The 16218-nt window shown below is 41.7% G+C and overlaps 1 protein-coding gene across 1 annotated transcript in view; it reads right to left on the bottom strand.

The window, feature by feature from the left end:
- LOC132392160 (retinoschisin-like) overlaps positions 1-5556 on the bottom strand; it is a 37532-nt gene extending 31976 nt beyond the window's left edge. The window contains exon 1 of the mRNA XM_059966010.1: positions 5082-5556. Within this exon, the coding sequence (XP_059821993.1) occupies positions 5082-5556 (475 nt within the window). The remainder of the gene's footprint in view (positions 1-5081) is intronic.
- Between the last annotated feature and the right edge of the window lie 10662 nt (positions 5557-16218).

The following is a 16218-nucleotide window of genomic DNA, read 5'->3' as shown; positions in this document are numbered from 1 at the left end:
GAGTTACGAGGGAGGTTGAGCAGGCTGTGCTTTATTTATTGAAACTTTGGAGAATGAGAGGAGATATTAGAAATGTTTAAGATCTTGTATTTTAAACATCTGTAATGATGCAGATAGGGTGAATACAGTCTTTTTTCATGGGGTTAAGGTGAAAGGTGAGGGATTTTCACCCAGAGGGTGTTATGTACTGTAGAGGAGCTATAGAAGAAGTGGTTGAGGCGGGTACATTAACAACATTTAAAGACAATTGGACAGATAGGAAACATTCAGAGGGACATGGGCCAAATGGTGCTGTCTGAGATGGGTATCTTGTTCAGCTTGGACCAGATGGGCTGAAGGGTTAGGGTTCCATTCCGTGCAACTCAATGACTTTAGAAATGGATCCAAGCAGGATTAAAAAACCATTATCTGAAATGGTTCAACTGAAGCAGAAAGGAACTCAGCAGCTCAGGCAGTATCTGCGGAGGCAGACAAATAAGAAAGGCTTCAGGTCAAGACACTGCATCCACATTAATGCCAACTACTCCCTCTGCCCCATGGGTGCCGCCACGCCCACTGTCTTCTTCCAGCACTTTGTTTTTTTGCTCCAAATTCCAGCATCTGCAGTTCCTTATGTCCTTAATTGAAATCAATATTTAGTATGGATGATTAATATGCACATACTTATCATTCTGGAGCCCATTTTGTAAATAAGTACATTCAAACCCTAACTGTCCAATTTTGCTCAGCTCCTGCCATATCACCTGTTGCCTATTTGAAAGTTGCATAACATGGTAGTGTGTTTAACAAAGATTTTTGCTCCTAACTGTAGAATCATAGAACACTACAGCATACTGACAGGCCCTTCAGCCCATCTACTATGTGCCAAACCATTAATCACTAGTCCCATCAACCTGCAATCGGACCACAGCACTCCATACCCCTCCCATCCACGTATCTATCAAAATTTCTTTTAAATGTTGAAATTGACCCTGCATCCACCACATGTGCTGGCAACTCGTTCCGCACTCTTACCGCCCTCATGTTCCCCTTAAACATTTCATCTTTCACCCTTAACCCTTAACCAGCTTCACCCAAATGTAGTAGAAAAAGCCTGCTTGCTTTTACCCTATCAATACTCTTCATAATTTTGTATACCTCTACCAAATCTCCCCTCAATCTCTTACACTCCAGGGAATAAAGTCCTAACCTATTCAACTTTTCCTCAGGTCCTCAAGACCCGTCAACATCCTTGTAAATTTTCTTTGCACTCTTTCAGTATTATTTACATCTTTCCCGTACATAAGTGACCAAAGCTGGACATGATAATCCAAATTTGGCCTCACCAAGATCATATACAATTTCCACGTAACGTCCCATCTTCTGTACTCAGTACATTTGAGTTATGAAGGCCAATGTGCCAAAAGCTTTTTTTTTAATGCCCCTATCTACCTGTGATGTCACTTGCTAGGAATTATAGACCTGTGTTCCGAGGTCACTCTGTTATACCACTCACCATGTAAGATCTGCTTTGCTTGGTTCTCTCAAAGTGCAGCTCCACACAGTTAAATTTCATCTGCCATTTTTCAGCCTATTTTTCCAGCTGTTCCAGATCCAGCTGTAAGCTTTGAAAGCCTTTGCAAATTCCCACTGTGTCCCTCAATCTTCAACTGTTCAATAGTTCCATTTAATATCAGAGAATGTTTACAATATACAACCTGAAATTCGTACTCTCAGCAGACATCCTTGAAACAGAAGAAAATGCCCCAAAGAATGAATAACAGGAAAAACATAAGAACCCCAAAGCCTCCTGCCGGCCTCCTCACACAAGCAGCATCCACTCACCCTCTCACAAATTATTCTACCATAAAGCACCAGCATTTCCATCACCCACCCTGCAAACAAATTGGCTGATCATGTTTATCACGTTACTATCCAGTTCGTTGATATAGATGACAGACAACAATGCACCCATCACTGATTGCTGCAGCACACCTCCAGTCAGAGAAGCAACCATCTACAACTTCTTTCTGGCTTCTTCCACAAAGCCATGCTTAATCCAATGTACAACCTCATCTTGAATGCCAAGCGACTGAACCTTCTTGATCAACCTCCCATGCAGGACCTTGTCAATGGCTTTGCTAAAATAGTCCATGTGGAGAACATCCACTGCCTTGCCTTCACAACTTTTCCTCAAAAAACTCTACAAGATTGTTTAGACACAATGCACCATGCACAAAATTTGGTTGATTTTCCAGAATTAGTCTGTTTATCCAAATACTTATATATCCAGTCCTGTAAAATACCTTCTAAAAACTTTCCCACCACTGACGTCAGGCTCACTGGCCTATAATTTCCTGGCTTATTCTCAGAGCCTTTTTTAAACAACGGAACAACTATCTTTCAATTTTTCAATAGGAGCTATCTTCCAATCCTCCGGCACCTCGCCTATGGCCAATACTTCCTCTAATTTGTAATGGCCAGTCTGCGCAAAATTCTCGTGCTGTGCAATTTTTTGCCCAGTGACAGCATGTGTGCACTGAATAATTTCTTCAATAAAAACAGTATATATAAACCAGTTCTAAAATCTGCCCACAAATCATCACAAAATCCACATTCAGAACACCGTCCACACCAGAAACCAGAAAAGGAAATGTGATTGTGTAGAATACGAAATATACATGACATGCCAATGAGATAGAGGGTGACAGCCTTGTGTGCACGCGCACACATGCACACCTTAGAGTGTGGCTAAGGATATATTAAATAATCTGCTAGCGCCCCTGCAATTTCTGCAATGCCCTCCCATAGGGTCTATGGAAATACATTATCTGGGGATTTATCCATCGTAATTTGCCTCAATGGATCAAACACTTGCTTCTCTGTAATCTGTGTAGGGTGTATGAACTTACTGCTGCTTTGCCTCACCTCTATAGATTCTGTGTCTGCCTCCCAAGTAAATACAGATGTAAAATATCCATTGAAGATCTTCCCATATCTCTTTTGGCTCCACGCATGAACTACCACTCTGATCTTCTAGATGACTAATTTTGTCCCTTGCTATCCTTTTGCTCTTAATATATCTGTAGCAGTCCTCAAGATTCTCTGTCACCTTGTCTGCTAGAGCAACCTCAGGTCTTCTTTCAGCCCTATGACTTCCTTCTTAAGTTTTTGCTTATATTTCTTGTACACCTCAAGTACATCACTTGTTCCTGCCTGCCTATACCTACTACATACCTCCTTCTTTTTCTTAACCAGGGCCTCAATATTTCTCAAAAGCCAAGATTCCCTAAACCTGTTATCCTTGCCTTTTATTCTGACAGGAACATCTTAGTACTCTCAAAATTTCACTTTTGTAGGCCTCCCTCTTATGAAGTACACCTTTGCCAGAAAACAACCTGTCTCAAACCAAACTTGCAGATCCTTTCTGATACCATCAAAATTGGCCTTTCTCTAAACAGAACTGAACCCCATGACCAGACCTATGCTTTTCCAGAATTACCTCAGAACAGGTAATTGAGCTGAGCCTACTGGGCCTGAACACCTCCCTCTGCAACTGGATCCTAGACTTCCTGACTGGGAGACCTCAGTCAGTCCAGATCAGGGGCAGCATCTCCAACACCATCACACTGAGCACGGGGCTCCCCAGGACTGTGTGCTCAGTCCACTGCTGTTCACTCTGCTGACCCATGACTGTGCTGCAACACACAGCTTGAACCACATCATCAAGTTCGCCGATGACATGACCATGGTGGGTCTCATCAGCAAGAATAGCGAGTCAGCATACAGAGAGGAGGTACAGCAGCTAATGGACGGGTGCAGAGCCAACAACCTGTCTCTTAATGTGAACAAAACAAAAGAGATGGTTGTTGACTTCAGGAGGGCACGGAGCGACCACTCCCCGCTGAACATCGACGGCTCCTTGGTAGAGATCGTAAAGATCACCAAATTACTTGGTGTTCACCTGACGAAGAATCTCACCTGGTCCCTCAACACCAGCTCCATAGCAAAGAAAGCCCAGCAGCGTCTCTACTTTCTGCGAAGGCTGAGGAAAGTCCATCTCCCACCCCCCATCCTCATCACATTCTACAGGGGTTGTATTGAGAGCGTCCTGAGCAGCTGCATCACTGCCTGGTTCAGAAATTGCACCACCTTGGATCGCAAGACCCTGCAGCAGATAGTGAGGTCAGCTGAGAAGATCATCAAGGTCTCTCTTCCCTCCATCACAGACACTTACACTACACACTGCATCCACAAAGGAAACAGCCTTATGAAGGACCCCTTGCATCCCTCATACAATCACTTCTCCCTCCTGCCGTCTGGGAAAAGGCACCGAAGCATTCGGGCTCTCACGACCAGACTATGTAACAGTTTCTTCCCCCAAGCTATCGGACTCCTCAATACCCGAAGCCTGGACTGACACCTTGCCCTATTGTCCTGTTTATTATTTATTGTAATGCTTGCACTGTTTTTGTGCACTGTATGCAGTCCTGTGTAGGTCTGTAGTCTAATGTAGCTTTCTCTGTGTTGTTTTTTTTAATGTAGTTCAGTCTAGTTTTTGTACTGTGTTATGTAACACCATGGTCCTGAAAAACGTTCTCTCATTTTTACTATGTACTGTACCAGCAGTTATGGTCGAAATTACAATAAAAGTCACTTGACTTGACTTGGCTTGAACTAATGTCATTATTAAACTGATGTATTGTTCCTCTCTGAGCCTTGTGGTGTATTGGGCAGCAACCTTGCCATTTCTTTAGCATTTGTCATTTTTCACAAGGCTGAGTTGCTAGCTCAATGCCCAACCCAGCATGCAAGGAGCCAGCAGGATTTGAACCCGGGAGCACTCATCTCAAAGTCCAGTGCAGATGCCACTACACCAGCAGTCAATCTGAAACTAATGGTATTATGTATTCCATTGCCATGAGGACAGAAAATGTCCTCGTTATAGCAGTCACCCTCTGTCACTTTAGCGTGTGGGGATCTGAGCTGTGAGTCTGCTTTCAGGAAAGAGAGCAGTAGCATGGCACAATAGTCAGGCATCCCACCCTGCAGAAACTCATTTCAGGGAGGTAGCACCACCACCTCCGCCCCCTGGTCCAAACCTTTTCCTAAAGAAAGCCAGCATGTAGGACAACACTTTTGTACTCTCTGCTGAGCAACAGTGCAAAACTCTTGAAACGGTTTTCGGTCTTCTCTTCGTTTGGGACCTTTCTCAAAGTAGTAGTAGATGTCAATGAGCAGTTCTTCAGGTGATGTTGAGAGCTCCTTAGCAGCAGTTTTGGCACAAATGTTGACCAGGTGACTGGGACAACCAATACTGTAAATATGAGGGGCCTGTGTTTTCACTCTTGATAAGTCAGAGTTGTTTTTGCCAATCATCACATTGCAGTTGTCACTACTAAATCCTACACAATTAGACCATTCAAGTCCTTTGTCACACATGGAGGATGCAATGCAGTTGAGTACGTTTTCAGCTTTGGCATCATTGCACACTGGCATGTCTACAAATCCAACTGTTACCTTATCCTGTGTTTCATTACAGTACCTGGCTAAAATGGCACATTCCTTCTCACACATGATATCATTGCTTTCATCAACCAAAATACTGTATATGGCCTTTTTTCTGTCCAGATGAACTTGTACAGATCCTCTGAACATTCAGGTTCCAGTGCCATGTTCACAATAGCTGCTTCTTGGTTGACGAGTGTGCACAGTTTTTTTGCTATTTCTGAATCAGGAAACTTTTTCCTGAATAGCTTGCCTGTGTGCTTACATCTCTGGAATGGCAGGTTTTGCTCAACGATGACAGATGCAAAGTACACCTCAGCTCTAGAGACCTTCTCTGTCAGACTTTGGTTTTCTGCTGAAAAGAACTGTGAAATACTTGAGCAGCCTTCCCTGCGCTTAGCCTCCCTAATACATAAGAACATAAGAGATAGGAGCAGGCGTAGGCCAATCGGCCCCTCAGGCCTGCTCCGCCATTCAACAAGATCATGGCTGATCCAATCGTAACTCTAGTTTTCACCAAATCCCACAAGGCAACAGTGCCAACCAACAGGGCACCATGCCGCCCATTTTATTTTATTATTCATCCCACCCAAACCCATGTGATCACCCGGGGGAAAAAAAAACGATTTGCCAATTGAGGAGAAAAAATCTGGAAAATTCCTCTCCAACCCATCCAGGCTATCAAAAACTGGTCCAGGAGATCACATGGCTGATCTAAACCTAGCCTCATGTCCACTTACCTGCTCGCTCACCGTATCCCCTAATGCCATTTTTTATCCAGGAAAATGTCTATCTCCGTTTTGAATTTATTGAGTGTAGTAGCTTCCACAGCTCTCTGGGGCAGCAAATTCCACAGCCCCACTACCCTCTGAGTGAAGAAATTTCTCCTCATCTCAGTCCTGGAACAGCATCCCCTTATTTTAAGATTATGCTCCCTAGTCCTAGTTTCACCCATCATTGGGAACATTCTCCCCGCATCCACATGATCAAGCCCCTTCACAATCTTATGTTTCAATAAGATCACCTCTCATTCTTCGGAACTCCAATGAGTAGAGTCCCAATCTACTCAACCTCTCATCATACAACAACCCACCCATCCCTGGAATTAACCTAGTGAACCTTCTCTGCACTGCCTCGAGAGCCAGTATGTCCTTTCTTAAATATGGACACCAGAACTGCACGCAGTACTCCAGGCGTGGTCTCACCAATACCCGGTACAACTGCAGTAAGACCTCCCTGTTCTTATACTTCATCCCCCTAGCAATAAAAGCCAGCATTCCATTGGCCTTCTTGACCACCTGCTGCACTTGCATACTAACTTCTTGTGTTTCCTGCACCAGGACCCCCAGATCCCTTTGCACAGAAGCACTTTCCAGTTTCTCTCCATTTAGATAATAACTTGCTCTATTATTTTTCCTGCCAAAGTGCAAGACCTCACACTTGTCAGTATTATATTTCATCTGCCAAATGGCTGCCCAATCACTCAGCCTATCTATGTCCCCCTGCAGGGTTTCAATGTCCTCCGTACTCATTACATTCCCTCCCATCTTTGTGTCATCAGCAAACTTCGATACGTTGCACTTAGTCCCTTTCTCCAAATCATTAATATAGATTTTAAAGAGTTGGAGTCCCAACACCGACCCCTGCAGAACACCACTAGTCACCAACTGCCAGTCTGAGAATAAACCATTTATCCCAACTCTCTGTTTTCTGTTAGAAAGCCAATCCTCCACCCTTGCTAGAATATTATCCCCAATCCCATGATTTTTTACTTTAAGTAATAATCTTTGTTGTGGCACCTTGTCAAATACCTTTTGGAAGTCCAAATACACCACATCCACTGGTTCCCCTTTATCTACCCTATATGTTATGTCCTCAAAGAACTCCAACAAATTTGTCAAACATGACTTCCCTTTTGTAAAGCCATGCTGACTTTGTCCTATTAAGCTATGTTTATCCAAATGCCCTGTTACTGTTTCCTTAATTATCGATTCCAACATTTTGCCAACCACAGATGTTAGGCTAACTGGCCCATAACTCCCAGCCTTCTGTCTATTGCCCTTTTTAAATAAAGGAGTTACATTAGTATTTTTCCAATCTGCCAGGACCATTGCCGAGTCCAGCGAGTTTTGAAAAATTATCACTAACGCATCCACAATCCCGACCGCCACTTCCCTTAAGACCCTAGGATGCAAGCCATCTGGTCCAGGGGATTTATCCACCTTCAGTCCCATTAATTTATCAAGTACCATTTCCTTGGTGATTTGAATCGTAGTTAGCTTCTCTCCCCCTAGAGCCCCCTGTTTATCCAGTGTTGGGATATTTTGAGTGTCCTCGACTGTAAAAACTGATACAAAATATTTGTTCAGCGTTTCCGCCATCTCCATGTCCCCTACCATTAATTTCCCGGTCTCATCTTCTAGGGGACCAACATTTACTTTAGCCACCCTTTTTCTTTTTATGTAACTATAAAAACTCTTACTATCTGCTTTTATGTTTTTTGCCAATTTACTTTCGTAATCTATCTTCCCCTTCTTAATCAATCTTTTTGTTATTTGCTGCTGATCTTTAAAAGCTTCTGGATCTTCAATCTTCCCACTAGATTTAGCTACCTTATATAACTTTCTTTTTAGTCGTATACTTTGCTTTATTTCTTTACTTAACCACGGATAACTATTTTTTCTTTTACACCCTTTTTTCTTCAGTGGAATATATTTTTCTTGATAGTTGTAAAATAACTCCTTAAATATACACCACTGATCAAGTACCGATCTACCCTTTAATCTATTTTCCCAATCCATCTTAAGCAATTCCGCTCTCATACCATCATATTTAAGCTCAGTACTCTTGTTTGAGATCCAACCCTCTCATCCTCTAATTGAATATGGAATTCGACCATGTCATGGTCACTCATTCCAAGGGGATCCTTTATTAGGACATTTGTTATTAGTCCTGTCTCATTACACAGGACCAGATCTAAGACTGCTTGCCCCCTTGTCGGCTCAGTAACGTATTGTTCAAGGAACCCATCCCGAATACACTCAATAAACTCTTCTTCAAGGCTGCTGTGTCCGACTTGATTAGTCCAGTCAATGTGAAAGTTAAAATCCCCTATAATTATAGCTGTTCCCTTATTACAAGCCCCAACTACTTCCTGATTTATGCTCCGACCAACTGAGGCACAACTGTTTGGAGGCCTATAGATTACTCCCAGCACTGCTTTTTTCCCTTTACTATTTCTTATTTCTACCCAAATAGTTTCATTATCCTGATCCTTTGAGCCAATATCATTTCGCTTTATTGCAGTGATTTCTTGCTTTATTAACATAGCCACCCCACCTCCTTTTCCTTCTTGCCAAAATATGCTGTAGTTCCTAAAAGAAATAAAAGCATAAGGTGTATCCTTATTACTTGTCTTATGCAGAAAATGTGACATTAAAATATGCACTTATATTATATTATCATGGAGTTGTTTTTTATTCTATTACAACTTTAAGCAAGTCTACAGGGAGTTTGGCCTCATCACATAGGACATCAGTAGAGTAGCTCCTTAGCAGCTAGCCAGCTAGTTTAAATAACGTCTGCTATGCTAATGAACGAATGACACCTGTTAAACTCACCTCAGCATGTCTTTTACAGTCACTTAACCCACCATGGGCAATAGAAAAGTCACTGTTGCAAGCAGTGCAGCGAGCAACACTATAATTGTTTTTGACCCCTATTAGGCAGGGGTACACTTTAGTGTAGTCTGGGGTGAAGTAAGTTTTAAATTTTTTTTTTTGGAACACTTTGCCATAGCGCTGCAGGACACTAAACTGAACTGATGGACAATGAAAGAGAAAGAAAGGTGGACTACAAAGCCCGCCCACAGAGAAAACTGCTAGGTCTACTCAGTACAAAGAGAGACCAATCAGCTTGCTCTCTCTGTCACTCTCTCACTACATCTGTCTGTCTGTCTCTCTCTTCCACCCCACCCCCCACTTGCTCGCTCTAATAACTTGCTCTATTATTTTTCCTGCCAAAGTGCAAGACCTCACACTTGTCAGTATTATATTTCATCTGCCAAATGGCTGCCCAATCACTCAGCCTATCTATGTCCCCCTGCAGGGTTTCAATGTCCTCCGTACTCATTACATTCCCTCCCATCTTTGTGTCATCAGCAAACTTCGATACGTTGCACTTAGTCCCTTTCTCCAAATCATTAATATAGATTTTAAAGAGTTGGAGTCCCAACACCGACCCCTGCAGAACACCACTAGTCACCAACTGCCAGTCTGAGAATAAACCATTTATCCCAACTCTCTGTTTTCTGTTAGAAAGCCAATCCTCCACCCTTGCTAGAATATTATCCCCAATCCCATGATTTTTTACTTTAAGTAATAATCTTTGTTGTGGCACCTTGTCAAATACCTTTTGGAAGTCCAAATACACCACATCCACTGGTTCCCCTTTATCTACCCTATATGTTATGTCCTCAAAGAACTCCAACAAATTTGTCAAACATGACTTCCCTTTTGTAAAGCCATGCTGACTTTGTCCTATTAAGCTATGTTTATCCAAATGCCCTGTTACTGTTTCCTTAATTATCGATTCCAACATTTTGCCAACCACAGATGTTAGGCTAACTGGCCCATAACTCCCAGCCTTCTGTCTATTGCCCTTTTTAAATAAAGGAGTTACATTAGTATTTTTCCAATCTGCCAGGACCATTGCCGAGTCCAGCGAGTTTTGAAAAATTATCACTAACGCATCCACAATCCCGACCGCCACTTCCCTTAAGACCCTAGGATGCAAGCCATCTGGTCCAGGGGATTTATCCACCTTCAGTCCCATTAATTTATCAAGTACCATTTCCTTGGTGATTTGAATCGTAGTTAGCTTCTCTCCCCCTAGAGCCCCCTGTTTATCCAGTGTTGGGATATTTTGAGTGTCCTCGACTGTAAAAACTGATACAAAATATTTGTTCAGCGTTTCCGCCATCTCCATGTCCCCTACCATTAATTTCCCGGTCTCATCTTCTAGGGGACCAACATTTACTTTAGCCACCCTTTTTCTTTTTATGTAACTATAAAAACTCTTACTATCTGCTTTTATGTTTTTTGCCAATTTACTTTCGTAATCTATCTTCCCCTTCTTAATCAATCTTTTTGTTATTTGCTGCTGATCTTTAAAAGCTTCTGGATCTTCAATCTTCCCACTAGATTTAGCTACCTTATATAACTTTCTTTTTAGTCGTATACTTTGCTTTATTTCTTTACTTAACCACGGATAACTATTTTTTCTTTTACACCCTTTTTTCTTCAGTGGAATATATTTTTCTTGATAGTTGTAAAATAACTCCTTAAATATACACCACTGATCAAGTACCGATCTACCCTTTAATCTATTTTCCCAATCCATCTTAAGCAATTCCGCTCTCATACCATCATATTTAAGCTCAGTACTCTTGTTTGAGATCCAACCCTCTCATCCTCTAATTGAATATGGAATTCGACCATGTCATGGTCACTCATTCCAAGGGGATCCTTTATTAGGACATTTGTTATTAGTCCTGTCTCATTACACAGGACCAGATCTAAGACTGCTTGCCCCCTTGTCGGCTCAGTAACGTATTGTTCAAGGAACCCATCCCGAATACACTCAATAAACTCTTCTTCAAGGCTGCTGTGTCCGACTTGATTAGTCCAGTCAATGTGAAAGTTAAAATCCCCTATAATTATAGCTGTTCCCTTATTACAAGCCCCAACTACTTCCTGATTTATGCTCCGACCAACTGAGGCACAACTGTTTGGAGGCCTATAGATTACTCCCAGCACTGCTTTTTTCCCTTTACTATTTCTTATTTCTACCCAAATAGTTTCATTATCCTGATCCTTTGAGCCAATATCATTTCGCTTTATTGCAGTGATTTCTTGCTTTATTAACATAGCCACCCCACCTCCTTTTCCTTCTTGCCAAAATATGCTGTAGTTCCTAAAAGAAATAAAAGCATAAGGTGTATCCTTATTACTTGTCTTATGCAGAAAATGTGACATTAAAATATGCACTTATATTATATTATCATGGAGTTGTTTTTTATTCTATTACAACTTTAAGCAAGTCTACAGGGAGTTTGGCCTCATCACATAGGACATCAGTAGAGTAGCTCCTTAGCAGCTAGCCAGCTAGTTTAAATAACGTCTGCTATGCTAATGAACGAATGACACCTGTTAAACTCACCTCAGCATGTCTTTTACAGTCACTTAACCCACCATGGGCAATAGAAAAGTCACTGTTGCAAGCAGTGCAGCGAGCAACACTATAATTGTTTTTGACCCCTATTAGGCAGGGGTACACTTTAGTGTAGTCTGGGGTGAAGTAAGTTTTAAATTTTTTTTTTTGGAACACTTTGCCATAGCGCTGCAGGACACTAAACTGAACTGATGGACAATGAAAGAGAAAGAAAGGTGGACTACAAAGCCCGCCCACAGAGAAAACTGCTAGGTCTACTCAGTACAAAGAGAGACCAATCAGCTTGCTCTCTCTGTCACTCTCTCACTACATCTGTCTGTCTGTCTCTCTCTTCCACCCCACCCCCCACTTGCTCGCTCTCAAAAAATGAATTTCCAGGATATTGTATATAATTTGCGGGTGTCAGGGAGCCGCTATCAATATGTGGGAGACGCCCAGGACTCCAGGGAGAGGTGGGATGTCTGAATATTGCATACTGGTGTGATTTCCCACAAAATTTAAATAGGCTCCAAAAAACAGAGGCAACATGAAAGTTTTGGCATGTACAGTAATGTGCTTTGTCAAGAAAGAGTTAAGATGCCTAATCGAATTTCACAGCTCTTGTGGATTATTGCACTGCAAATAATCCAAACTCTTCTTAAGTGCAGTACAGATTTCAGCCCACACCACACTCCAGAAAATGAGATCTTGATCTTCACTGCCCTCTATGTGAATAAATTTCTAAGCTTCCCTCTAGTTCTAAAGTCATCATCACTGGTTAAGTATTTCTTGAATAACAGAAGTACCATCAGTTTTCTGTGTCTTTCCTGATCTTGCAAACCTCAGTTAAAGTTCCTCCTAGGTTTTTATATACTGAAGTAAATAACTTCAGCCTAACTAATCTTTCTTCAAAGCTAAAATCTTTCACACTTGCCACCATATGCAAAAAATCCCCTCTGCATCCTAATGATCCTTATCACATTTTAGACTATAAGACCATAAGATATAGGAGCAGAATTAGGCCATTTGGCCCATTGAGTATGCTCTGCCCTTTACTCATGGCTGATCCTATTTTTCTCTTAGCCCCAGTCTCCTGTCTTCTCTCTGTATCCCTTCAATCCATGACCAATCAAGAATCTATCACCCTCTGCCTTAAATATCCATAAAGACTTGGCTTCCACAGCTGCCTAAGGCAAAGAATTCCACAGATTCACCACTTTCTGGCTGAAGAAATTCCACCTCACCTCTGCCCTAAAAGGACGTCTCTCCACTCTGAGACTCATTTCTCTGGCCTTAGATTCTCCCACCATAGGAAACGACCTCTCCACATCCACTGTATCTAGGTCTTTCAGCATTCGATAGGTTTCAGTGAGATCACCCCTTATTCCAGTGAATACAGGCCCAGAGCCATTAAACACTCTTCATATGAAAAGCTATTCAATCCTGAAATCATTTTCATGAACCCTCTCCAGTTCAGCATATCCTTTCTAAGATAAAAGGCCCAAAACTGCTCATAATACTCCAAGTTAGGCCTCACCAGTGCTGTATAAAGTCTTAGCATCATATCTTCACTTTTATATTCTAGTCCTCTTGAAATAAATACTAGCTTTGCATTTGCCTTCCTCTCCACAGATTCAACTTGCAAATTAACCCTTAGGGAATCCTGCACAAAGACTCCCAAATCTCTTTGCACTTTAGGTTTTTGTATTATCCCTCCATTTAGAAAATAGTCAATTCTTTTGTTTCCTCTACCAAAGTGTATGACCATACACTTTCCAACAGCATATTCCATCTGCTATTTCTTTGCCCACTCTCCTAATCTAAGTCTTTCTGTAGATTTTATACTTCATCAAAACTACCTGCCCTGCCACTTATTTCATATTGTCTGTAAGCTTAGCAAAAAAGCCATCAATTCCAACATCCAAGTCATTGACATATTATGTAAAAAGAATTAGTCCCAACATATATTCCTCTGGAAAATCACTAGTCACCAGCAGCCAACCAGAAAAGGCTTCCTTTATTCCCACTCTTTGCATCCTGTCAATCAGCCACTGCTTGATTCATGCTTGAATCTTTCCTGGCTCATAGCTTGTTAAACAGCCTCATGTGTGGCACCTTGTTAACACCTTCTGAAAATCCAAGTATACATCAACTGATTCTCCTTTGTCTATCCTGCTTGTTATTTCATCAAAGAATTCCGACAGATTTGCCAGGCAAACTTTTCCATTGAGGGAACTACAGCCTATTTTACCATATGCTTCCAAGTATCCTGAGACCTCATCCTTCATAATCGACTCCAACATCTTCCCAACCACTAAGATCAGACTAACTGGCCTATAGCTTCTTTTCTTCTGCCTGCCTCCCTTCTTGAAAAGTGGAGAGACATTTGCAATTCTTCATTCTTCTGGAACCATTCCAGAATCTAGTAATTCTTGAAAGATCATTACTAATGCCTCCACAATCTCTTCAGCCACCTCTTTCAGAACCTAAGGTGTACACCACCTTGTTCAGGTGACTAATCTACCTTCAGACCTTTCAGTTTCCCAAGAACCTCTCTCTAGTTATGGTAACTTCACACACTTCATGACCCTTGAAATCTGGAACTTCCACCATGCTACCACAGTGAAGACTAATGTAAAATAATTATTCAATTTGTTGGCCATTTTCTTGTCGCCTATTACTACTTCTTCAGCATCATTTTCCAGCAGTCCAATATCCACTCTCATCTCTTTTTTACACTTCATGTATCTGAGGAAACTTTTGGTATCCTCTTTAATATTACTGGCTAGGTTACTTTCTTTACCATCTTTACCTTCTTAATGCCCTTTTTAGTAGCCTTCTGGTGGCTTTTAAAAGTTTCCTAATCCTCTAACTTCCCACTAATTTTTGGTCAATTATATGCCCTCTTTTTGGCTTTTATGTTGGCTTTAACTTCTCTTGTTAACCATAATTGTGTCATCTTGTCTTTAAAATACTTCTTCCTCTTTGTGATGTATATATCCTGTACCTTTTGAATTGCTTCCAGAAAATCCAGTCATTGCTGCTCTGTCATCATCCCTGCTAGTGTTCTTTTCCAGTCAATTCTGGCCAACTCCTCTCTCATACCTCTGTAATTACCTTTACTCCACTGTAATACTGATACATCTGACTTCAACTTCTCCATTTCAATTTCAGGGTGAATTTGATCAAATTATGATCACTTTCCCCTAAGGGTTCTTTTACCTTAAGCTCTGTAATCAATTTTGTTTCTTTGCACAACACCCAACCCAGAATAGGTGATCCCTTAGTGGGCTAGCCATGAGCCCCCAGAATCCAGCACCAATCTGATTTTTCCAATCTACCCGAATATTGAAATCCCCATGACTTTTGTAACATTACCCTGTTGACATGCATTTTCTATCTCCCATTGTAATTTGTAGACCACATCCTTACTATTGCTTGGGGGTCCGTAGACAACTCCCATCAGGGTATTTTACCTTGCAGTTCCTTAGTTCTATCCTCGATTATTCAACACCTTCTGACCCTATGCCACCTCTTTCTAATGATTTGATTTCATTTTTTACTAACAGACCAATGCTGCCCCCTCTGCATTTCTGCCTGTCATTTTGATACAATGGACATTAAGCCCCCAGCTATAATCTTCTTTCAGCCTTGATTCAGTGATACCTACAACACCATACATTCCAATCTGTAACTGTGCTACAAATTCAAGTACCTTATTCCGTATACTACACATATTCAAATATAACACCTTCAGTCTGGTATTCACTCTTTTCCATTTTGTCCACCTTTTACATTGCAACTCATTCTGTTGACTGTAATCTTGCCCAATCAACGGCCTCTTCTCACTACACATTGCCTCTGGTTGTAAACCAACTACCTCATCTTCAGTATTACCATCTGCCTTTCCTAAGCTACTTCTTGTATTGAAATACAGGCAGCTCAGGACATTAGTCACACCATGCTCAATCTTTTGATTCCTAACTTTGTCTGAGGTCTTCCCAACATCTGCCTCCACAATCTCTCCACTAACAGTTCTGGCACTCTGGTTCCCATCTCCCTACAACTCTAGTTTAAACCCTACCGTGCAACATTAACAAATCTTTCTGCTAGGATATTAGTCCTCCAGTTTAGGTGCAAACTGCCCCATCTGTGCAGGTCCCACATCCCCTGGGAGAGAGCCCAATGATCCAACAATCTTATGCCTTCCCTCCTACACGAACTCCTTGGCCACATATTAAAATGTATAATCTTCCTAGTCCGGCCTCACTAGCGTGTGGCATTGGTAGCAACCCTGAGATCATAACTCTAGTGGTCCTGCCCTTTAACCTAGCCCCTAACTCCCTGAACACCTTATGCAAGACCTTACCACTTGTCCTACCCAGGTCATTGGTACCTACATGGACTTCAACTTCTAGCTGTTCACCCTCCCACATCAGAAGGCTGAGGACTCGATCCAAGATATCCCAGACCCTGGCACCCATGGGCAACATACCATCCAGGAATCTCATTCTTGCCCCA

Source organism: Hypanus sabinus, chromosome 4 (genome assembly GCF_030144855.1).
Source record: "Hypanus sabinus isolate sHypSab1 chromosome 4, sHypSab1.hap1, whole genome shotgun sequence".
In the NCBI taxonomy this organism is placed as follows: domain Eukaryota; kingdom Metazoa; phylum Chordata; class Chondrichthyes; order Myliobatiformes; family Dasyatidae; genus Hypanus; species Hypanus sabinus.
Note: the sequence above shows the minus strand (reverse complement) of the source record. Positions and strands in the feature narration are given on the sequence as shown.